The sequence below is a fragment of the Haemorhous mexicanus genome, chromosome 1 (assembly GCF_027477595.1).
Source record: "Haemorhous mexicanus isolate bHaeMex1 chromosome 1, bHaeMex1.pri, whole genome shotgun sequence".
Classification (NCBI taxonomy): Eukaryota; Metazoa; Chordata; class Aves; order Passeriformes; family Fringillidae; genus Haemorhous; species Haemorhous mexicanus.
In genome coordinates this window covers 14419560-14443900 of record NC_082341.1, presented here as the reverse complement: position 1 = coordinate 14443900, position 24341 = coordinate 14419560, and the positions used below count along the sequence as shown (strand labels likewise).

At 40.0% G+C, this 24341-nt stretch overlaps 1 protein-coding gene across 3 annotated transcripts in view; it reads right to left on the bottom strand.

Annotated features, from left to right (window-relative positions):
* The window catches only part of NRP1 (neuropilin 1), a 113736-nt gene that overhangs the window by 24925 nt on the left and 64470 nt on the right, over positions 1 to 24341 (bottom strand). For all 3 annotated transcript variants that reach the window (XM_059840361.1, XM_059840368.1, XM_059840374.1), the window contains exons 8-10: positions 8909 to 9064; positions 6042 to 6186; positions 4265 to 4596 (exon numbers count right to left, since the gene is read on the bottom strand). In XM_059840361.1, coding sequence (XP_059696344.1) covers positions 4265 to 4596; positions 6042 to 6186; positions 8909 to 9064 — 633 coding nt within the window. The remainder of the gene's footprint in view (positions 1 to 4264; positions 4597 to 6041; positions 6187 to 8908; positions 9065 to 24341) is intronic.

The following is a 24341-nucleotide window of genomic DNA, read 5'->3' as shown; positions in this document are numbered from 1 at the left end:
AACTAATCCATCAGGGTCATAACAAGAGCTGAGTGTTTAATGAGACATGTTTTTAAATGACGCTCTGATCTGAGGTTTAACTGGGTGACATTTCCAACACTTCTCAGGGAAAAAAAAATGGCTGAGGTGAAGATCCTGTCACCTTTTAAGTGGTTACAATAATAATCCAACTATTCAAGAGAAAATTTCAATCTGATTTCCCCCAGTGACAGAGCTTCACAAGTTGTAGCTATTTCAAAAGGCATAAATTAAACTTCAGGAGCAGTAGCTGCAAGAGTTCTTCCAGTGAGCTGGCTATTGAAGAAGAATTAGAAGAAAGAGAAAAAAGCTGCTTCCTGACAAAACTGCAATATAATCCAACAGGCAAGGCAGGTCAGCAAATGTACATTTCAGACAAAAAATCTCATCTCTACACCGCACTTTGGGTTCTTCAGACACAATACAGCTCTCAATGGCATTTCTTTGATACCTTCAGTTTCTCCTTTTCACTAATCTTTTGCATATAGAACACATTATAATTTGGACTTATAGCAACACCTCAAGTGCCTCCATGTGGATGATCAGTCCTTAGAAGGAATCAGCTGAACAAAGAAACGGTCCTTGGCATGAAAGCTTTATAGCCCAAGATAGGCAAAAGCAAAAAATGCCTATTTTATAGCAAAAAATGCTGCCAGAATATAATGTATAAAAGTCTTTAAAGTACAAAATATATAAGTGCATATAACAATGAAGTAAAAGTATTTTCACATTTTCCATGAATTAGTGAAATGGCAAAACTCTAAAAAACATCCTTGAACTGAAGTTCAAATTTAAGATTAGAAGTGCTACCATAAAACACTTCTGAGATATTGGCGTGAAACCAGAATCATTCTTCAGGAAGGAACCATCAGATGCCCTTCATTTTGGATGAGAACAAAACCCAACCTGCAATGAACTCCTTCTATTCATCTGCAGCAGAGAAAACAGAGGCCATGGGAAAAGCTGGCTGAATTCCTAAGGCAGAAAACCAGCACAGGTAATCCCGATTGCTTCTTGTATTTTCAGGGCAGCTCTAAAAGTCTTCCTTGTTTTTACTGTACACCTCTGCATTATGATCACAATCCTTCCAGCCACTGTTTACAGACTGCCAGTTGCAAAAGCCAGTGATGATGGGAGACTGTGAAGAACTAAACAAAAAAAAAAATTTAACATCAATGTCGCTTCTCCTACTTCCTAGGGAAATTGCACCTCCAAGGTGGCTTCAAGGGGCACTGGCTGACCCAGTGTACTGTCAGTGCTTGGGAGACAGTTGTCACAAATTTATGTGTAGAGGGCCTGTCAGATCTAATTGACATGGAATTACATATTATTATATTTGAATAACAATATAGCGCAAATGATCAGAAAAGCTACCTACTATATGAAAAAGAATGAATGCCATTTTATGTGTAAAAAGTAGACAGACACATGTATCTGAGGAATCCTTGCTCCCTTTTTTAATAGTAGTCTTAATAGCAACATATAATAATGAAAACTGATTTATAAAAGACATCACTATGGAGTACTGACACATAGACATTAGGATTCAATAGGCATCTAGAATTACATTGAATCACTGTCCTTTGTAGAGCAGAGCTGCCTGTGATTCAATTTTGACTGTTCATTTAAAACACATACTGATACTCTTTGTGGGAGAGGAGAGAGGAGTGTACAGCAAAACTTCACTTTGTGAGTGTCCTTTATATAAGCTATGTCACAAATTTCTGTACTCCACAACAAAGACAAGGTATAATAAATAATAGCTAAACAAAAGAGGAGCTAAGATGGTGAGCAGAAAAAAAATCTGCCTGACTTATTTTAAAATCAAAATAAACATTGCAGAAAAATTTAAAAAGGATGTTCCAAATGGCAGGGTGTTCTGAAGTTTCTTGTACCAGAAATTATGAGAGGAACTGTAAAAACAACAGCAAAAAACTCCCACAAAAAGACTCATTCCCACCCCATACAAAGCAGAAGGAGGAAAGAAGTATGAAAGAGAAAGATGACTTTATGGAGTAAGCTTGAGTAAGCAAACCCATGGACAAGAAATACAAATTGGATCTTGAAATGGAGTTCAGCATGGTTATTTGATGATTTGTGGTTTTCACTCCTTTGAGTGCTTGAGCTAAAGCACTCAAAGGGGGAAACATTTTGCACACTCAAAAATAGCTGAAATTGGGTCAGCCAAAGAGGAAAGAGTTATGGCAGTCTTCGTGAAAGCAGCTGCAGGCATGAATGACAAGATCATGTTAAGAAACAAGGTGATGCTTCACCCTTTGGACACATTCTGTTGTTATGTTTAGCCTGTCACTGCTCTTTCTTCTCTGAAATGCAGTTGTTTGTTTATTGAAAGTCACGACTTTAACCAAGTGAAACGATGTGTTTCATTTCATATAACAGGGCTGTTTCTAATCCACGTTCCTGCTGTGACTCATTATAGCATCCTGTCCCATCCAGCTCTACTTACAGTTAAAAACACTATATTCCAGTATTAACATTTTAAATTCCTCAGGCTCCAAAATCATGGGATTTATCCTATTCTCTTTAAAGAAGACTTTTGCTTTGGAATAAAGTTTATTAAACATATTGAATTTTTAGGAAGGATTATAATTATGCCACAAGAGATTTGAATCCCAGCCCTCTCCGTTCCATTAATCTTGAAAGTTAATTTCTGGTGGTGATGAAAACTGAGGATGGGCTCAGTGCATTAGTTAGCACACTAGTTTTCCTGTCAAACTGCTAACTTCTGACAATGATGGCAAGTGCCTGTATTAGAAAACAGAAAGCCATGCAGCAGACGGCACGCTGCTTCGAAAGCATATGGCATTATTTTTTTCCCTCGTTGAGCCACAGTGTAGAAGTACATGTCAAAACAACATCTATTTTAGAAAGAAAATGGTAAGATCCCATTGTTGATTTACACTCCCTTCACACTTTATGATGAAGTCAAAACTCATGGTAACAAGAGAAAGGAGATGACTGCAAAGGCTGAATCCATTTAGTTTTAATCCCCCAAACAAATGATGAAAAGTGAGAAAATGCAGACATATTCAGTGAGATTAAAACAGGAGAGAATGAAGTCCAATATTTACCAAATGTGCTTGGAAAAGCTACATCCATGGGCCCACTCAGCTTTTCCTTTAAGGAAACACAGGTTCCTCCAATGGATGAGTCTATACAGCAAAACAGCTTTTACATCTAATTTTCAAACTAACACAGATGAGATATGGAGCAATTCCCGGGATCCCATCTGCCAAGCACCACAACAATTTGCCTTTTGAGGGCACGTTTTGGTATATGATTCCCTGGTCATCTCAGTACTACAGCACTAATTTGTGAGCAGGGCTGCATGCCTACTCATTTCCTCAAGGAACTGGGTAGGAGGACTAAGGAAGAGTTGTACCTTTTGAGGCAAAAATGCACTTTGTGAGCAGATATAGCAAAACAGGATGGAAGACTTCAATGGGATCTGGTGTAAATAAGCTAAATCCCCAGTGTAATTAAGGTCCTGAAATGCATACATCCAAAATCAAATCAAAACAGATACATTCCCAGAAACTCTTCTGGGCCACAATTATTTTCTTTTCCTTGGAATCTAACACAGCAATTCATTTGGCCCTTCTCTGGAAATGTATTCCCAAGCATCCTCCAAGATGTTTCCCTTGTGAGAGTACAATAGTACTTCTCACCTGGGATAACATGACCAAAACTTCATCACTTTCTTTTGGAGGGACTTGGATCAGATCAATACAGAGAACCTGTGAAACTCTTAAAGCAATCTACAGGCAGTTGAGAAACACAACAGGTACCCCACTGAGCTGAGTAACTCCATTCTCATTCTACAGCTCTAACAGAAAGAAGTAAAATAAAAGTGTTTCAAATAAATTTGTCTCAAGTTTGTTTACTCTCAGTTTTAGAGTTCGGCTTTTTAGAGTAGACTTTAAAATCCCATTGCATGGGATTTTGCAGTAAATCATGAGCAGAGAGGCACCAGTGTTACCAGGAGTCAAGCCTGAACTAACTGTTGAATCAGCAAAACTTGCTGCCAGTAATGTCCTAAGTCCAGCTCTTGCCCTCAGGCATGGGACCGCTCCCACAGCATTCCTTCAGGGCTGCTGCCCTTGGAGTCCTCCTGCTTGGCTTCACCCCAGCTGTGTGCCCTTCCAAAGGTCAGACAGAGATGTGTAGAAATGTAATGCAAACTTTTTTTAACTCAACTTTTCTTAAGTGCAATTTTTGCCCTTACCTTTATCTTTTTCTTGCTGGAATCCATGATCATTTTCCAATCTGATCCATTGTTGCTGTAGCCAATTTTGAATTTTTTCATGAACACTTTGTTTTCTCGGTGCTTGCCTCCTTGGACAATGATGCCCCTCACTATCTTCTCCTCACCGAGGTCTATCTGAAGCCATTCATTTGCATAAGGATGAGTGGTTGGTGGCAGCGCCCAGCCTGAGCGGCTCGTTATCAGGCGAGCATTTTCTGGGATCCAGTTTCGATCCACTTGAGTGGATGCAGTAATCTGAGAGTCAGGAATTAGGCCAGACACCATACCCAGCATCCCAGAACAAGGATAATCTACAGAGAAAAAAAAAAAAAATCATCGAAATAAATGAAATAGTTATTCTGAACAAGCGCCAAAACAGAAACAGGACATGTCAGTCAACTCAACTATCACAGCTAATTACTTATTTATTTCTTATATTCAAAGCAATCTATTGGATTTGTATATAATTTTCATTTGCTCAAACTTGCACATCCTAGTTTTAGCAGGAAGTACCAAAATACCACAAGTATTTTTGGCTTGGTGGGAACCAAAAGGATGAGAAAATCCTATTCTATTCTTGTTTTCTATTCTTCTTGCTAAGGCAAAGAGTGCAGGGCCATCTGAATTTGTGAATATTTCCTCAGAGAAAACTTCCAAAACTAGCCAAAACCTGGTTGCAGATTACCTAATTTTGGTGACACTGAAAATGGAAATCTTCATACATTAAAATACAATTTACTGCTGCGCTTGAGATGTTACTAATGTTTTTTTTTTTGTCTCTCAGACTTTTTCAGGTGACACAGAAGCTAAATAGTTGCTTCTTTTATGAATCTAGATAAAAATAAATTAGAAGTACCTGCTCACAAGAAATTAAGAATTCTAATATAGAATGAAACAGTAGATCTGATTACCTACATCTAATCTGAAAAGATTTTATAGAATGACTTGGAATTCCCCAACAAAGTAATCAGTAATCTTATTTTCCTTCTGTATGGAAACCAGTTCTAAGAAACATTTTCAAGACTAAAGAAACACTTTAAAAGAAAAAAAATCCGTAAATATTAAAAATTAGAGCCATTGAACTGTATTAAGTGCTAAAAATGTGCTAGAAAAATTAGCTTTCTAAAGTCTAATAAATCATTATAATTTTCTTTCAACTCTAAGTTGTATTTCTACTTTACAGATAAAGACACTTCCATTGTGTAGAAATTATAGAAAACCTAAAACTGTAAAAAATATGTTTCTAGAAATTTTTGACAGGTAACTGTGCGATATAAAGGAATTACTTTGCCATGCTGATCATGACTGGGAACTTGACTACAACCACCATTATTTGCACAGACTTCAGATCTAAGTGTTTGTACCTTGCAATCCTTTTAAACCTAGTCATGGGTGTTTGTTCCTTGAGAAACCTGCTCAGAACTAACTATGAATAGCAGACATAAGAGGGATGGACTGAAGGGTTAGAAGGGAAAAAAATGACATAGGAATTTGCAAAATATCTGTGTATCTCAGGAATTTTGCATGAAGCTGTAAAGTGATTGCAATAAAAGTAATTAAAACTAAAATATAGCATCATAAAAATATTCAGATAACACTGGAGGCTTGGTTTGTGGTGTTTTATTGCCTTTTTTAAAAACATTTCTACATTCAGATCGTGGTGGAAATCATGCTCATTAATTTTCCCCATAAAAATAAATCCCACAGTATAGCCACAATAATTTCCCCGTATTTTATAAACTTTCCCAAGACCTACCTGTTATCTTGCAGCCATACACTTCAAATCTCAGTGAAACTCCATTTTCCCAAGACACAGGTCTAATTCTCACAAACCGTGTTAAAACTGGTTTGGCAAAAGCTCTGAAAACAACATCAGTGGGATTGCTATTCCCTTGAAACACCTTTGTGTGGAAAGAAAAAGTATGTATTGGTTAGGCTTTCTCTTAACTAGTGCTTACAGGTCTGTGTTTTACAGATAGTTATGATATGAGGTCTAACCAGGGTTGGTTGTGGGGGTTGAGACAAAAGACTTGCATGGGAAACTATTTCATTAATCTCCTAACACAACTTTTGCAGACAGGTTTGCTTTCCTTGGGGAGGAAAAACGAAGATGTAAGGTGTTCAATGATACTAAAAAAGTTGTTCCTAATGCCCAGATCTATATGCAGGAATGACAAACCCTGGTCTTCGTCACCCAACGACTTCTGTGTCCTGGAAGAATCCCCCTATGCCCCACTAGAGCAGTTCTATTTCTTGTATACTCATAGAATGATGCAGAAAGCTAAAGAATCTCAGGCTCAAATTTAAGATTTGGATTTCAATTAGACCACGTAAAAATATTGTATGGAGTTATGATAAAAATATATATTATTTTGCTGACCTTGACTTAAGATTTTTAAGGTGTATTGTGCAAACCTTGCTTTGTTAACACTCTGTTTTCAAATCCTTTTCAACAAGGTCTCAGAATTTCTTTCTCCTTGCATATTGAGATTGAAGTCTATTTAAAATCTGTGTAGCAGGCTCCAAGATTTTCCCTGCATCCCCTGAGGCTGGCAGTCAAATTAGATGAACAATGAGACTTCCACCAGAAGCACATGACTGTGCTGTGCTTTCATGTGGAGGATCCTGCAGGCACACTCCTTCCTAGCCCAGCCAAAACCTTGCAATGTTCCAGTCCAAAGAAGGTGATTCAGCTTCCTCCTTCTTCCTCACGTAGAGGGGACCAATTTCCTGTTGTTTTCCGTGGATGCAGACCCCTCTCCTTTTATGGAGTTTCTCCCATTTCTTACACACACTGTCCTACTTTCCTGTTTGTTCCTTACAGTAGCTGCATTAATTTGGAGGCCAACAGCACACAGCTGTCAACTCATAACGCTCAGTTACAGCTTGAGTAATTTAACATCAGAGTTTCATATCTAGGAAGAGATTTTTAATGGAACTGCATTTCTTTCCAGCAACTTCTTTTTTTCTTTTTTTTTTTTTTTTCCTGTGAGGACCTGCTGTAGTTTTCTCAAAGCTTGCATCTGACAGAGAAAAGAAGTCTTTTCTCCAAAGTACACAGATTCTTATATGTAGTTAGTGCAACACTGGTGTATGGCTGCCTTGAGACCTGCAGCTGCAAACTTTTAATTTAATGTGGGAAGGAGACTGGTGCATACATCTTTCTTGTCTTGATCAAGACAAGAAGATCAAGAAGATCTTGACAAGCAAAATACTGCCATTTTAGAAAACTGATTTTTTTAATGAACCCTTTGTACAAGTGACACAGGTTTAGGAAATGTTCTCACTAATTTAAGACAGCATGTGCAAGAGAAACTAATGCAAAATACACTTTTGGAGAGTTTACAAATTGAAGCTGGTAATGAAAATCATGCATGGTCTGATTTTGAAAGAAGCATTTGTTCAGATTACAGAATCCAGAGTCAGGAAACCCTGTGTCTCATACCAGCCACTGCGCTGGCCCCTCTTGTGACTTTGGGCAAGTCAATCATTGTATCTTTATATACATCACTGTACAGTGCCCACATTGTGTCATCTGAGTTTCAGAACTGCCAGTAAAACCAGGATAATACCTGTCAGAGAGAAGCTTTCAGTATTCATTTTTTATTGTTTTCCAAAGGACTTCAAAAAAAGCAAGACATATTTGTTAAACACTGCTACCATGTTGATTAGATAAATGTAGTGGACTTGGCATAGCCCTTACAGATGAGTCAGGGACAAACCAGTAACCAAATATTTAGAGCTAGATAGGGTTACACTGATAGACTTTGATATTGTACAGCTCTTCTGTGTCTTTACAGAGGGGTCACAAAAAAGCTGCTTTGAAGGGAGGTACCACAAAACTATTCCAATTGCATCAGCCCCTGGCAGCCTCTGGGGATGCTGCTCTCAGGCACATCCTGAGCGAGGTGGGAAGGGAGGCACAGCCTCACTGGGGCTATTCATGTGCGAGCTGGAGCAGAACTGACTTCTCAGTAACGAGCTTTATGCTCATGGTAGCGGATAATGACAATTTTTCTTATGAGTGTCTAAAGCTGTTTCATTGGGAGGTCACAGAGAGCAAATCTGCTGATAAATGGAAAGGTGATAAAAATCTATAAGGATGGAAAGATGTGCCTAATCATCTGTCTGCATGACCCCCATCACTGAGATACTTGGAAGTCTAACAAACCACTAATCATCTGCTAGCAGTCCTGCATGGCCATGCACAGGGAGCTGAGGCACTGACACATTGCATATCCAGGGCTTCACTGCACATAACAGACAGACACATTTTTTGAAAAGTTCTGCATAATGTTTTTCTCAAGGTCACATAGAAAATCTCTGAGAAACGGGGAAACACAAGAACAGTCTAGGAAAAAGACACAAAATTACTCAATTTGTGGTGAGTTCAATACATAGGTCATCATCTTACACCATTTTCAGCTGCTCTAGGCTTTGCATAAGCAATTTCTGTGTCCCATTACTACTGAGACACAAGCTGGCTTCTGGATTGGGGAAATAGTGCCCATCAACCTGACTAAAACTTATTCCCCTTTTTTAAACATATAATAACAACTAAACAGTTCAACAGACTATTTCTCAGCTGAAGAGAGATTAAAAAAGGAAACAAAAACCACTTACAACAGGCTTGTTTCCCTCCTTCACTGTAATCCAGTCCTCTCCATTGGAGCTGACATCTACACGATATGCTTTCAGATAATATTCTTTCTTTGTTTCTTTTGAGATGGCTCCTTGGGTCCCAATTCCAGAAACAAAGCGGAGAAGGCCCAGGTCTACCTGTGGTAGAGAATAATTTGAAATGTGAGGACAACTAGTTCAGAGCATAAAAACATTGTAGCAATGGCACCCTCTCTGCCTCATACTGCCTTAGAAAAATAACAAGGATTTTAAACAAAGCAAACTGCCAAATATTGTTGACAATAACATAGACATAATCTTCTCTTTTGTAAATGGTGTCGTCACAGAATTGAGGAAAATTTGCCTAATTAGCCTGGAATGTTCTTCACACACCAGAGAATTCTCTTTCCTCTGTGAGGGAGGAACCAGAGACACCATCAGTGCAAGTGGGAACCACCAGACTCCAGAGGAGTTACTAGAGAAATTCCTCAAGGACCAGTCTGCTGAACAACCTTACTTAATACTTTCATTAAGCACTTGCATAGATGCTAATGAAATTCCCTAAGGACACTCAGCTGCAAGGTGTTGCCAACACAGAGGAGACTCATGCAGTGAGAGCTGAATGACCCTGAGGACTGTAGCAGTAGAAATGGGAGGGAATTTACTAGGATAATGTCAAAGTTGCACTTATAGAATGATAATGATAACAAGAATTCTGCTAAAATCTAGAAGACCATTACTTGCAAATAGAAGAGAAGAAAATCCCAATGTATATTAGTTGGTCATAAGATAATTACAAATCACTGTGGGATTTTGTTGGGAAAAAGGCAAATTAGTTGCTAGTACTGCATGATGTATTTGGGGAAAACAGAAAGCAGCATTAGCACAAGTGTAGTAATTCTATTCCAATTGTCAAATGCCCTGAACTTCTATCATTAGAAAACAAAGTAATTTCGAACTCGCTGGAGAAATGCACATGGATGTGCGTTAGAGGTCATCTCTCTTCTTCACTCTTCTCTCTCCTCCTTCTCTCATGGAACTACATTGTCCACTACAAATGGACAAGTGATTTAGGTTAACTTTGCTCTCCCCCATTATTTATTTTTCATCCCGGTCTTTTCCTTATCTAGTTCATCATGTGGCATCAAAGAAGTATCACCACATTTGGGAGAATGATATGGGGTGCAGGAATATAGCTACTCAAGCAGCTGGCTACTCAGTTCTGCTGGCAAAAGAACCCCATATTCCAGTGCACAAGTCCAGCTGCCAAATAGCTGAAACTGGGCTAAACACTTTCTCACAGCCAGATTGGTGACCACGGTTTTGATACCTCTGCCATTTCCTTACAGCCTGTTTTAGCCATAACAACAAACCAATTAGAATCAAATTCTTCATCCTCTTTCTCTGCAGCGAGAACCTTTGTTTCCTAAAGCAGGTAATTTAATTTCAGTATAAAATGACCCTATTCACAAAATATTAATCAGTGTAAGTTTTTCCCCTTACTTCAGCTGTCCAGAGTTTAGTAGGATAATAATAGGTTGAATTAACCCTTCTCAAGTGAATGGCCCCATGAATGTCCCAGTCTTTTTCACTATTTCCAAAGTACGTAGGATGCAGAATATATGTGTCCTGTGTCCCACGGGCATCCTTTTTCCTGGATGTATGTCATATATCCAAAGGCATTGGAGCAGTTAAATCAACATGCTGTGCATTCTCTCTCAAAAGGCCGAAGGAAGTGCTATTGAGGACAGAGTGTCTGCTCTCTCAGTGCCCATGTCATATGCAAGGCATTTTGGAGTCCTCCAACACAAGAATAGCAGCCTTGTGTGTGACAGATAGAACTGGCTTTCAGGGTAAAGCCCCTGCCCCAGTTTGTTAGGCTCATAAAGTCTATACGTAACATTTTAGCCCTTGTCTTCAGGGGTGAAATACTGCAACATTTTGTTTTTGTGTGATAAAAAAAAAAATGCATCTTAAAAAAAAAAAAAATCCCAGCACCACCTCACAAAAACAATCAAGTGATTTAAAGTAACTGGAGAGTCTCAGATGTTAGATTGTTGCAATCTGAAAGTTAATGGGGGAATCTGGGCATCATTGCTCCGAGCAATCTCAGCTTAACTTCAAATGCTCTCCAAGCTGTACTCTGCTGATTGTAAAGTGTGCTGCACTGAGTAATGTCCAATACCACATTCACTTCCAGGCTGAAGTGCACTTGAAAATCTGGAAGTCTGAGGGAGCACAGAGCTAAGTTATTTAAATGATCTGCCTCTCTTACAATTTGAAACAGCTCTTCAGTTTTGAAATGATTAGGGTCCCAAGCCTGTACCATTCCAACTGATTTGAAATTATTCTAGTAGAGGCTTTTTAATATACAGTAAGTACTTCATTGTGAATAAAGTCAAGCAATGGCCTTTTACAAGAGTTCTAGGTATTTGAAGCCAAGTTAAAATTTAACATTGGTGGTTTAAGAAGATTTGATTATTTGATGCCTGACTTATCAATTGCTACCAGTCACTGACCAGTCAGGCCTCAGGCTTGTCCTGTCAGAAAACTTCAGGCCCCCCAATTTTGCCTGGTCCCGAATTCAGGGATTCAATACACCTACTTAACTCCAGGGCACTGAATATCCTACAGCATCCATCTCACTGCCCAGGATTAAGTCCCAAACACACAATGGATATAGACATGTACTTTCATGCCTAGAACCTGGCAAAACTCTCTCACTGGGAGAGAGGGAGACCCTGAGAGGACTTCTGATTTATTGCCTATAAATAAGGAAGGAAAGGCAACCTCATTAGCACTCCTGGCTCCAGTAACTGAGAAAGACGTTTCTGCTGGAAGGAGGACTCTCCTTGTTAGGGGGCACATCTCTTCACATGCATGTGCTTTCTCTCCAGGTCAGCAAATCTTTGTGTGCTCTTGAAAACTGGAACTATGTCAACAGTAGTCCTCTCCTGGAGTGCCTGGAGTCTGACAGCTTGAGTGTTCAGCATAGCTTTAAACCCCTTGCAAAAGCAAGCTGTGACCCCAGACCTGCAGCATGCCAGGGGCTGTTTGCTCACAAGCTGATAAAGGAAAGAAGAATAACATTTCTCCACTGGTGTTTTGTGAGAAAGAAGCAGTGCAAACAAGAAAGGTGAGATTAAACAACAGAGGAGCAGAAGGCTCTCTTGGAATTTTTAGTACTAACTCTGTGTCAGTGAAAAAGTCCAGGAGAGAGGTAGGGCTTAAGGCATTTATTTCCCTTTGACAGTTCTTTGCCGTGGTGGCCTCCGGAGGGGAGCTGCCCCTCTCCAGGTGCATGCAAACAGAATTGCAACTGGGCACCCCTCTGTGGTGCCTAGGTATGTTTGCAAATTAAGCTCTAAATGTAGCAATCTTCCCTAAGTAAGGTGATAGAAATGAATTATGTAGAAGACTACCTCAAAACTGCATGACACATTTTAATGGGCTGTTAAGCTCCCCCTCATTAATCACTTTGTGATGCATTTTGTTTTTGTTCCAATGATTTTTGAAAGTTTGCTTTCTATAAAATGCAAAAAGTTGTCCATAAAACACAGATTCTAAAAGTCCCTGGGACTGCTCAGAATTGAAGTGCATCCATATCAATTGCTAGTAACAACTGGAACCTGAAGGTATCCAAGTGTAGCTGTGATAAGACACAGGTCTTCTCTCTTTTTCCCAGAGGGATCAGTGCAGAGGGTGATAGCTCTGGAAGAGCTGTGTCACCAGACAGGAAGTCTTTTGCATCTTGAAGCTTATGTCTAGAGAGTCCACCTCTCTGTATAAGTTCCAGTTAACACAGTATGTCCTCTACAAAGAAGTCTCCAAGTGTTAATGTTAACCCATTTCCCTCAGATGCAGCCTACTCCAGCTATGATTGTAATATAAATCTTTAATAACTAGCTTTTTGTTTTGGCCTTCTTGTCCTTTTTTTTTCAAGAACTTGTGTTTCATGTTAGAGTGACTGTGAAGAGATGTGGTGTTGAAATACAGTACTTTTGAAGATGAACATCAAATGCATTTCCCTGCAATTATTTGACATTTAACGTTCTGCACATATGATAAACAAACATCTGGTATTTATTTTAGAAAATACAGGCGATTTTGTAAGTTATTGCAAGCCTTATGGCTGTGATCTGAGATAGGCAGCTGTCTCCAAACCTGAAATCTTCACATTTCGTTTCCATGACCAGACTTTCAGCTTTGACTAACAGCAGCATGTTTCAAGTTCTTTTTCTTTTTTTGCAAATTTTCACTTTCATTCAGTTTAAGAAGCATATCTCCCTTGGAAAATGATGCCTAAGGGCCTTATCCAAAAACACAGCCTTTGATAGTTGCCTGCACTGCAATGTGAAGATCTTTATTTGAAAGTGCAAGTCTGGGAGCAAACATGCCTATAGGAATGGGCCCCTACCTTGCAAAAAATGAGGAGCATCTTGAGTGTGTAATTTTTTTTTTCCAGAGGAGAAATGTTCATGTTTTTTTTTCAAAAAAGCCTCACTTGTTCTTATTTCTAAAATCAATTTATTTCCTACAGAAGCATATTGCAAGGCACTAGCTGTTTCTACAAATGAATTACTTCCTCTCTATTTATTCTACAATATCTCCTAGCATCCAGGAGAAATATTCTTATTGCAGTAGCACTGTCTCCAAAAAATGCAAGTGGGTGACACATTTTTAAGACAAACATATGCAAGGGCTGGCATATGCATTTTACTTGAGACCAGTTAAGGAGAAGGAAAAAAATAACATTTAGCTCTGCACAATGCATCACGTAGCAAATCTGAGCAAACTGCTGGGTAAAGAATGACACACAACATACACGGCTTGAAATTAATATTGCTTCTTCCTGTCATCATACATAACTAGGTTGTAGTATGGAAGACCTTATCTTCAGCATGAAAATCTGCCTTGTTAAATAAAATACAGTCATTGAGGGAGCTGTAGCAAGGGAGCAGTTTTGCCAGCTTTTAACACTCCTACTGTAGGTCTGTTCAACAGCCTGAGAAAATAAAGTACTGAGTGCTGGAGTTTGATTAACAACAGGAAGCTTTTTGTTGTGGGCATCTCTTGTGGCTTGAAAAGCTGTACAATCCATCACTTGACACAACATACCAAACCAAATATTTTTAGAGAACCGTGTCATTTCCCTAGATAGCATACAGTGCTCTGAGTCAGATTAACTGCTGTGACGCTTCACTGTTCTGTCAAATATTTAATTAAGCAAGAGTTGATCTACTTTCTTAACACTGCTGTTGATTTGGCCAATCATGCTTTCTCATGAGGTATATACAACTAAGACTTAATTCTTTAATTTCTTAGATTGTAATGCTAAGTAGGAATGGGACAGGCTCCAGTAGAAATTCTGAAAATAGTCTAATTAATTTGGTTGGAAAATTACTTCCAAAAGTTTTCATTCTTTACATGAGTAGTCATTACAAGAGCACAACTCCTTGATTAATGACAGGTTGTAAATATTCATCCTGGATTTAAGTGAAAATAGTTAAGCCTGCAAACTACCTCAAATCTTTGTGTAAAACTATCAGCGACACTTGCAGCAGCTCCATAAAGAAGGTGGGGAGAAAATATTGTTCTTATTAAGATCTCTCCTGAAGAGACTGAAGTCTTTCTCATTGACCTTGACAGCAACATCCTGAAAGCCCCAAAAGGGAAAGCAGTGACTTGGCAAACAACAGTTGTGCCTAACAACTGTCCCCAGTCAGCTTGTTTTACTGAACTGATGCTTATGTGACTTGGCAAAATGGGGAAGCAGAGAAGAAGAGATGAGAAAACATTCAAGCCAAGGACACAGGAATTCTTGGCAGCAAAACGGAAATACACTTTTCTTTAGCAGTTGAAATATATATTTCTTACAGTCTTCACCTTCTGCTCAAATCCCTTTCTGCAGAAGAAAAAAATAAGTGTAAAGATTCCCTCCACCTGAAAACAAAGAATAGAGTCAAAAGTGGTCTCAGAATTGAGTACAGCAACTTTTCTCAGAAGCAGATCAGCCAGTTTCTATAGGAGAAAATTTAGGATAATGGTGAAAAAGTATGACTGATAAACATAAGAGAACCTCAGTCATCATTATGAGACCGGTTCAAGAAGGAAAAGATGCAGAAAGCCTAAGAAAAATGAAATCCAGAAACATAAAGGAAAAAAGAAAAGACAAGAAAAGAATAAAATAAAAAGCTTCTGTGTCTCTGACAGAGAAAAGATAATGCTTGTGTGGGCTGTGTTGCATCTGGATTCATGGCACATTCTCCCACTCTTATGTTAATTTTTTTTTTTGCATAAATCAGAAGCAACTAATTAAAAAAGAAATATTTAATTCTGACATGTTCTTTGAACTGGTGTTCCATCTGGTTCTGTTTGAATAGTAAAATCTGCTGTAGTCATAAAAATTGGCAAGCAGCACTCTGGTAAAGAGAAACAAAAGAGACTCAGTACAGCAGGTTAATACACTAGCATTTTAACTGGAGACATTTCCAGAATTCAGCAAACCAAATCGCTCCAGTATGGGAACTATAAAGATCAAATGGGAAGGAGAAATGCTGCGCGAGGGCCGGGAGCGGCGCTGCCGTCGGCAGGAGCGCTGTGTGCCAGCGGGGCTGGGGCACAGGAGCGCGGTGTGCCAGCGGGGCTGGGGCTCAGGAGCGCGGTGTGCCAGCGGGGCTGGGGCTCAGGAGCGCGGTGTGCCAGCGGGGCTGGGGCTCAGGATCCCAGTGTGCCAGCGGGGCTGGGGCTCAGGAGCGCGGTGTGCCAGCGGGGCTGGGGCTCAGGAGCGCGGTGTGCCAGCGGGGCTGGGGCGCTGGCAGAGCTCGGTGTGCCAGCGGGGCTGGGGCGCTGGCAGAGCCTGGGGTGCCAGCGGGGCTGGGGCGCTGGCAGAGCCCGGGGTGACAACGGGGCTGGGGCGATGGCAGAGCCCGGTGTGCCAGCGGGGCTGAGGCGCTTGCAGCCGGGCTCGCCACTCCCGGGAGAGACGGGCTCGCTGCGAGGGTGAGACGCACCCAGGGCACACGCAGGGACACAGAACCATCCCCCGGGCACTCATTTGCAAGCTCCATCTCACGCATTCATGTGCGGCTTTGATGCAACGCCGTCATTATTCAGAAGACTCAGAAAATACCTTTTTCCTAATTTATTTTTCTTACTTGAACACTATTTAAAACCTGAACGCCAAGATACAATAAACTCTGATAACAAAGGGAGGAAAATGTAATCGTATTGGGTTTTCTATAGACTCTGGGATCTAAGCAATCAGCATCTTATGCCATTCAAATCCTCTCTGTAGCAATGGAGAGAAAGGCTGATTAACTCCCAGTGCTTTAGAAAAAGATTGTTTTACATCTTGCAGGAACATATCTTGCTGTGAAATATTACTTCTTTAAAATGAAAACCTTTGCTTCAGCACTACATTAACTTGCAAATGGATAACCTAAGACATGTACAATGACTTGGTCAAAAAAAAGGAGGAATGTGAATGGCCCCTTTCTCCAGCTAAGATACTTAGGAACCCTTGCTGAGCAATAAATGAGTCAGGAACGTAATACTTTTAATTAACGTTTTCTGAATACTTATTTGTAATTTACATTTAATTTTAAACCTGAGCTTAATCCTCTATCTGGAATGAAGACAACTATTTAGTGCAGTTTGAATGTGACCTTCCCTGGTTTGTGTTAGAAACTATAGAAAAGGGAAACTCTATAGCAATACTTGCAGAACCACTCTTTTCTGAGAGAAGGACATAATTGTAGGACTTTCTTTCCCCTAAGTGTACTGAGCAACTAATGCACAAATGGGAAACAAGTAATCCAAAGCTTCTCATTCAGCCTTCTTCACATGCGAATAACCAGACTTTGGGCAGAAAAAAATTGAGATTTGCCCATTAAGTTCTTTTGGTTTTTTGTGCCAGCTGCTGTCCTGTCAAAATCAGGGGGTACAGGCAGAAGGGCTTGGTTTATAATTGTGGTATTTTGAGTATAAGTACAATACTACATGTATAAACACACAGTAATAACTTCTCCTTCCTGTTTCACAGCATACCTATGCTAATGGTAGGAAGCTGCTAAGCAAGGGATGATATGCTGTGCAAAATTAAACCTCTCCTGTCTCAGACAGCACACCTTGATGGCACAGATAGATCTGACTGTGCAATCACTGTGTTCACTGTCAGTTCCACTGAAATAACTGGAATTTACTACAGTCAAATATTTTTGAGAGTTCAAGCTTTGGGTTTTCTATTAAAAAACCACAGTAAAATGAGGAAAAAGTACCAGTGTCTGTGATATACTATTTTTTAAGTCTAATTTCACTGGAATAGGTGTACAACCCGTGTCACATGGAAATACATGTATTTTCTTTGGATCAGCTTTCTCATCTTGGAAAATCAGCACAGTCTCTTTAAATCAGTCATTCATCCACAGGAGTCTGCATTCATTTATTCTCTGTTAAATGGAACTGTCAGTTTTGTTGCATCAAAATTCGATTTTCTATTTCATACACATTGTATATGATGATTTTAATTTACTGCTGGGTCACCAAGCAAGTCACTGCTTTTTTACAATATGAGTTTCTGCTACCTTCTAGAAAAATGTCAGGTAGCTACAGTTAGACAGTGTGGTGAGGGTGCTGCAAATGTATGGTGAAAAATGAGAGACAGACTGCACATGCAAAGATTATTTGACTTTTTCTGGTATGTTCCTCACAGCTCTGAGGAAATGAACACATGTAGATTAAATACTTCTGAGGCTGTGACTTGGAAAACTCACTGCTGAGAGTGGTGCTCTTGTCCCGTGCTAGAGGGGGAAGTGGGACAGCAAAAGGGATGCTCAGGTCACTGACTACCAAGACAACTTCCTCCAAGTGCTAAAGCAATCTTGGGAAACTGGCTACCCCAGCTCTGTCCTTCCCGCAGCAAAGCATGCTCAAAATTTAGGCAGGAAGATTTTATTTACAGGGTTTCTTTGGCCAGATAATGGTGCCTGGTTTTCATATCCCTACTCTACCTATCTAAAAGCTGCTCTATCTGCAGTTATGTAAAGAGAAAAGCTACTGATTTTTAAGTGCTGTGGCTTTTAAAAATAAACACAGGATGTATTTTCTTAGTTAAGCATATCATGAAAGTGGGGAACCCTCCTATGGACAGCTAATTTTTAAGGCCTGGTGAGAACATTTAAAAATTATTCTGTGCTATGTTAACCCTGCAGTCCATCGCCTGAAGTTAATAGCATTTGCATTGGAGAAGAACCTGTTCCTGTGTCTGTCATGGCTGAAAGACACTTTAGTCTTTAGTGCAATAATCTGTAACATAAACAACCAGTTAAAATATATCCTGGTCTGATATGTGATGGGACAGATTGATCCTTTCATCATCCTCAAGAGGATCAACACCAGAAATGAGTTTAGCCTGAAGTGTTCAACACAGAATGCTGCAATGAAGAGAAAGACCAGACTACACAGGTACAGCTGGTTGGTGGAGTTATGTGTAAACAGCACTTCCCTGATGAGAAGCCAGTTGTGCCTGGAAACAGAGGAACTGAATCTCAGCTTAATGTTTGGTAAACTGTATTTTCTCTGCTTATGTTTACCAGTCAGCTTTGGAGGTTATTCTGATGCCTTTTAAAAGACTTTTTTTGAAACCTTAAATGAAAACATTAGAGGCAAAGACAAAATGAAATTAAGTGCTTCCTTTTTGAAAGATACTTTTTTTTTCTTTTTTTCTGCGGGGGCAAGAAGACAAATTGCTTTCTGAAGGGCAGGTATTTACCACTTGGAAGAAATCTCATTTATCCTTCCACTCTACCTATTTTGCTACTGCTGTGAAAATGTCACCTAATGGGCAGAACAGAATTGAACTGGGACAGAAAAGCAAGATGACACAAGGACAGGAGAAGTAAATAATAGCTCAGCAACAGAAAATCTGGAGCCTGGATCCTGGGATGGGGAAGGGCCCAAAGGACTCATCAACTCTACAGCTTCATACTACTGTGCAGGTGTGGAAAGAGTGAATAAAAATGCATAATCATCTCTGCAAAGCACTCAGCAGCAAACCTCTCATCTCCAGCCCAGGGTTGGCCCCACGAGAACAGAGACCTTTAGCTCAGTAATAACTCTGCTTATTAGAACACACCTCAGCTGTGTGCTCCCAGCCAAGGCTCTGTTTCTGGCCACTGCCCTTAGTCACTTAACTTCTAGCCCTGAGCTTTACCTCACCCTAGTCTGACACCTGCCTAGTCTCGTAGATTAATTTATTTCTGCCAGACTCAGAAAAATCTCCCTCTGAGATACCTTCCTCCACATCTGCACAAGGTCCTGGCTGTTGGGGTTGCTTAAGATGTGTTGATTGGTACTGGGTAGGCAAAGCTGCCTCAGCCCCCACAGGGTCTGCAAACCATCTGGGAGAGAGCAGAGAGCTCCCCTACCCAGCAGAATGGCACAAACAACTGATTTCTTGGCGTGATGGCAGCTTAAAACCCAGCAAACTATAACAAAAATTTTGAGTCAAGCCAAACATCTGAACCTGGTGAATGGGAAAAATAAAAACAAAAACAAAAGAGAGAGAGAAGAACCACTTTGTACAGAGCAAGTGGATTTAATTTCTGTGAAATAAAGAAGAACAAGATGTGATATTAAAAAAAAAAAAACCAAAAATGAAACTAAACAAGCCAGTGGTGGTTAGTTTAAAACTAGTTTTAGTTTAGATTTAAAGATTTTAATTTCTTTGCCTCCTGGAACCAGCTAGTGAAAGTGAGATAAATTTACAAAATTATTTCAGTAGTTGCTGAATCAGTGCTTTTGGTGGACACATTTTGAATTTGCTATCTCAGCTCTAAAGGGCCATCTGTCTCACAGCCATTGAGGGGATGTAGGGCTGGACTGGGAAGTAGATGCACAGGTAATTACAGAGCTACATACAAACTACTCAGATCTCTGCACAGTGGATCCCCTGAAAAAACTGGAACTATCATAATGATTAGGCTGGCAGTGGAGGCTCGGAGGGGCTCTGCTTCTGCTGCTCCTCCATATGTTGCACTCAGGATTGCTTGAAGCCACACAGGACTCCCCTCTGTATTAGGCCTGATGTTGAAACATTTCAGAGGGAGGTAGAGGGGATTTTCTTCTAAACTGCATTTTGCACCTGCACTTCCAGAGCAATGAGGCTGCCAATGGTTTTGCACAGTTCTCTGAGCATCTCTCCAGCCTCCCCAGAGTGATAAATCTATGGCTGGGAACTTTCTGGTACTAAAATAGCTCTTAAAGCACTTTGAATAATCAAAAAACCTTCATACTTTGTAGGGCCCCTTTATTTCTCCCTCTCCCTCTAGTTTAATTTCAGTACTTGCCTTTGTGAAGCTCTACCATTTATTCCCATGTCACAGTAAATAAAGGTATGAATGTATCCTGCTGGGTCAATTAACCCCGGTTCTGTGCTGTGTCACAGTCTGTGCTGGCTGTGATTTCCAGAAAGGAATATTCTTTTGTCATTCTTTGCCCATGTGCAAAGCATGTTAAGACCGCTAAGATAACTGTAACACTTTTCCACACAAAGCTAACTCTGCTTTTTGTGATTTCTGGAGTGCAGTTATGAACTGTAAAATGACATGAACTAAATTCATCACTTATAATCTAAAGTAGTAGAGAAGACAAAGGACTGACAGTTTTTGTGCTTTAATGTCAGTGTGCTCCCTAATGATGGGCAAGCCCCACCACAAAGCCTTGAACTCCAGCTCTTAGGCTGTCCTTCAAAGGCCAGGAAAACTGGGAGGCTGAGATTTCCCAGTTTTCATGCTGTTCTATACAGTAAAATGCTGCACTTCACTTCTGTACCAAACTCCAAAAGAAACAGAAATAATAATAAAAATAACAGGCACTGTTGACCAGCACATCCATGACTTTTTATTGAAGTATTTAGATAAGCTTGCTGGGTAAAGTCAGCCTAAACATCTTCCTGATGTAAGAATGAACCTGTTAATGAAATGAATGTGCTGTGCAGCAGCAAATATAAATACTGACTATGTTTTTAAGTGAATACCTGATAAGGAAATCAGCTATGACACAGATGAAAGGTCAAGACACCAAATGATGAACTGCAATTATTTTCAGAAGTGATATGGAAATAAATCAGTATTAATCTATATAGCAGTTCACATCAGTGATGTATGCTCCTGGGTTACATTTACAAAGGAGCAAATAATGAAGAATGTAGGTTAAAAACTAAAGGAATGAAGACAAATGTGGAAGGCAAATTCCATCTCAGAGTTCCCTCTCAATTCTGGTGAAGTAGTGTATACAGAGAAATGCTTTAAATCAATGGGAGTATATTTTCCTTGCACGGCAGAGTTAGTGTTAAATAAACAACTGATATTTCAATCAGTGAAGGAAAGGGGGATCTCCCAGGCTGTTTTTTGAGGAGACTTATTGTTACCTCTCTGGCCTTTCTCCAGACTCCTGAATGTTGAAAGATGCATAGGGAGAATTTTGCACCAGATCAGCTGACTCTGCTAGGGCTGTCTGGTCTAGAGGTCTCAAATTACTGCAGGGGTTGTAGGTGTCAAGGGCTGGGTGGGCAGTGAGATAGGGACTGAGGCCAGAGGGAGCCTGGTGCTCCCTGTGCCAACCCCTGAGTCTGGAGGTTCACACGTGGTATCGGGTCTGTGTCCTGCTGAAAAACCCAACAGTATAAATTTGGGCTGGTTTGGCTGGATTTATGTCATATTAGCCAGAACACACAATAAGGAGTTCATTTTAGTGCAAGGCCCCATGACAGCTGCAGAAAGACAGACAGTGCTCAATCCAGAGCATACTGTCTATTCATGTTAACCCCCTCTTAATGTTTTTGAACAAATTTGAACTGGCAGAGTGTGTTTATACCAGACTAGTGCCTTCTGGTTTATGGCTGCAAAGTTTTGATCTGATCCCAGGATTCTTAAAGCTGGATTTATGGTTTTCTGCTATCCCAGACATAATGTGAACTGAACATCTCGTGTTATCAACAAACACGTTTTGGTCTCTGGGCAAGCTGGAGGTCTCACTCACTGTTACAGGATGAGAGAAAAATTGTGCCACCCAGAAACTGTCATCCAGCTTGGTGGGAGCACAAAGATTTGTGTTATATGCATTAGGAGAAACATTTTGATAGAAAACATACAGATCCTGCAGTAAAAGTACCCAGAAGGTGTTGCTCCTTGTGGGTTTGAAAACCCACCCCATGATGAGGATTGATGGCAGCAGAGGTTCCCAGTGACCCTGGTAATAGGCAATCAGTCTCCCCTCAAAGCCACACACGTGGGTTTCAAGAGTCCCTGTGGGGGCTCCTCTGGGGCTCCCCCTGCTCCTGCCCTGGGGCTGCTGGCCACAGCCCATCGGGCCATCCCTGAGCCAGAAGGTCTTGCCATGCACAATGGCCTGTGGCTCCTTCTCAAAGGACTGAGAAATAAGATGAAAAAAGACCCCTAAGTATAAAGATTTTGCATGTTATTTTTTCAGATAAGTGTAAATGTAACTGCTTTCTTAAATGTGAGCATTAAATCTACTCTGTAAAAACACAATTACTGCTGCCATGGCAGGCATCACTTGTCCCTTTTGAAGGAATGCCTTGAAAATGCAATCATAAAATCCTTGTGCATTATGGATTTCATTAACATTGCACTCCCCTAGGATTCCCAATTGCACAATAACAGGAGTTCTTTAAATTTTAAATACCACAGACAGGAACAATTTCAGTAAAACCAGATGTGAAACCCTTGCATGGGCCTTCTTACTGGTTCTAAGCACTGAAACTGGCTGGTAATTGATACCTATTAACATGTTTGTTGTTCAGATTACAGAAATGGAAACACTATACTATTTTTCCTGTGAAAGGATACGTTAATGAGGGACAATGACTTACGTTGCAATGGCAGTTCCCTGCTCTTGATTAAATTAAAGGTCTGGTTTTATTTTTTATTTTAAATTATGCTGTTTCAAACTGAAGGGCAGTCAAGTGTGTGAAACATAAGTGCAATAAACAAGTAGGCTGAGCTTAAGGTTGGGATGCTAATAACATCCCATATAACAATAAACTACCTTCACACATATTTTTGGCAGCCCTTGATCCCTCATGCATATCTTTATTCCATTCATATTGGAAAATTCACAGACTTATTAATGTGTTTTTAAAGAAGAAATTCAATCTAGAGCAATTCTGTTTCTGATTAAGGAATCACTCCAAAGCTCATGCTAGTTGAGCAATTTTCAAAGTGTGTTTGAGGGCAAAAATAAAATGGAGAAAGTGCTGGGCAGACTTGCAGTGCAACTGTACTATGGTTATTTTGAATCTAAGCTTTGAAATTGATTTTCAAACAACTAAGGAAAAGAAGAGAAAGGCAACTTTCACTTAACAGAGCCCTGTAAGCAGGTGGAACTCAGATGGACTCAGGAGTTCTTAGCCACAAAGGAGCAATCTAGTTTTTCCTCAAATGAATAGGATTCAGGTCCACAGATGGAACTCATGCAAATCCATTACTAATAAGGAACCAACAGTATTTTCCTAATTATTTTCATCAAAATGGTCCAAAAGACTTCAACAGCTCAAAGGAGACAATAATATCTCATGCCCTCTAGACGTCCTCTATAGATACCAACGTCCTTTGGTTGATACTCAACGAGGTTTTCTGTTTCTTTTGTCTTAACAAAAACATTAACCTTGAAGGGAGAGGCAAAGGGAAGAGAAAGAAGAACTGTAATGTTTCCCCTATACAAAGAAACCCCAACACACTGAGGAAATTAATATTTGGAGCTGAATTTTGGAGCTGTTCTGCCCATGTGTGACTGTACACACCTCATACAGATGCCCTAGTTGTATATGCACATTAGCAGCTCAAAGACAGATATCACTATTTAACCAGCTGCAGTGTTTGTGTAGGTAGGGAAACCTGCAATTACGAAAAAACTAATGGTTAACTGATACACACAAAACTTCTGTCTCTCAGACAAGGGCATATAGACAGAAATTTTCACTTTGAAAGTTCTAAGTTCAGCATTGCTGTATCCTCAGCTTTGTTTTTTGCTGTTGAATATCTTCTAGAGTTCTGCACTGTGCAGCAAAATCCATTTATGCTGCACTGCACAAAACCAAATACTTCACATAAATGACTAGTTTACAATAGCATGCACAACAAAGCAGAACAAAGTGACCTCAGTCCTTCACATACAAGTGCCTTCCTGCTTTTTATAAAATATTACATTTTTTTTTCTATGGGTAATTTCAGAGTACTTTATTGGTTACATGTCCTTGGTTGTTTGTCTGTAAGGTCTTGTGGAGATGAACATCTGTTCCCAGGGATATTTGTACAGAGGAAACATGGGACTTCAATATTTTATCCAGACACAAATTCACAACATGCCCTTACTGCCAGTGGCATCAAGACTTTGTAGGAGATGGAGGTTCATA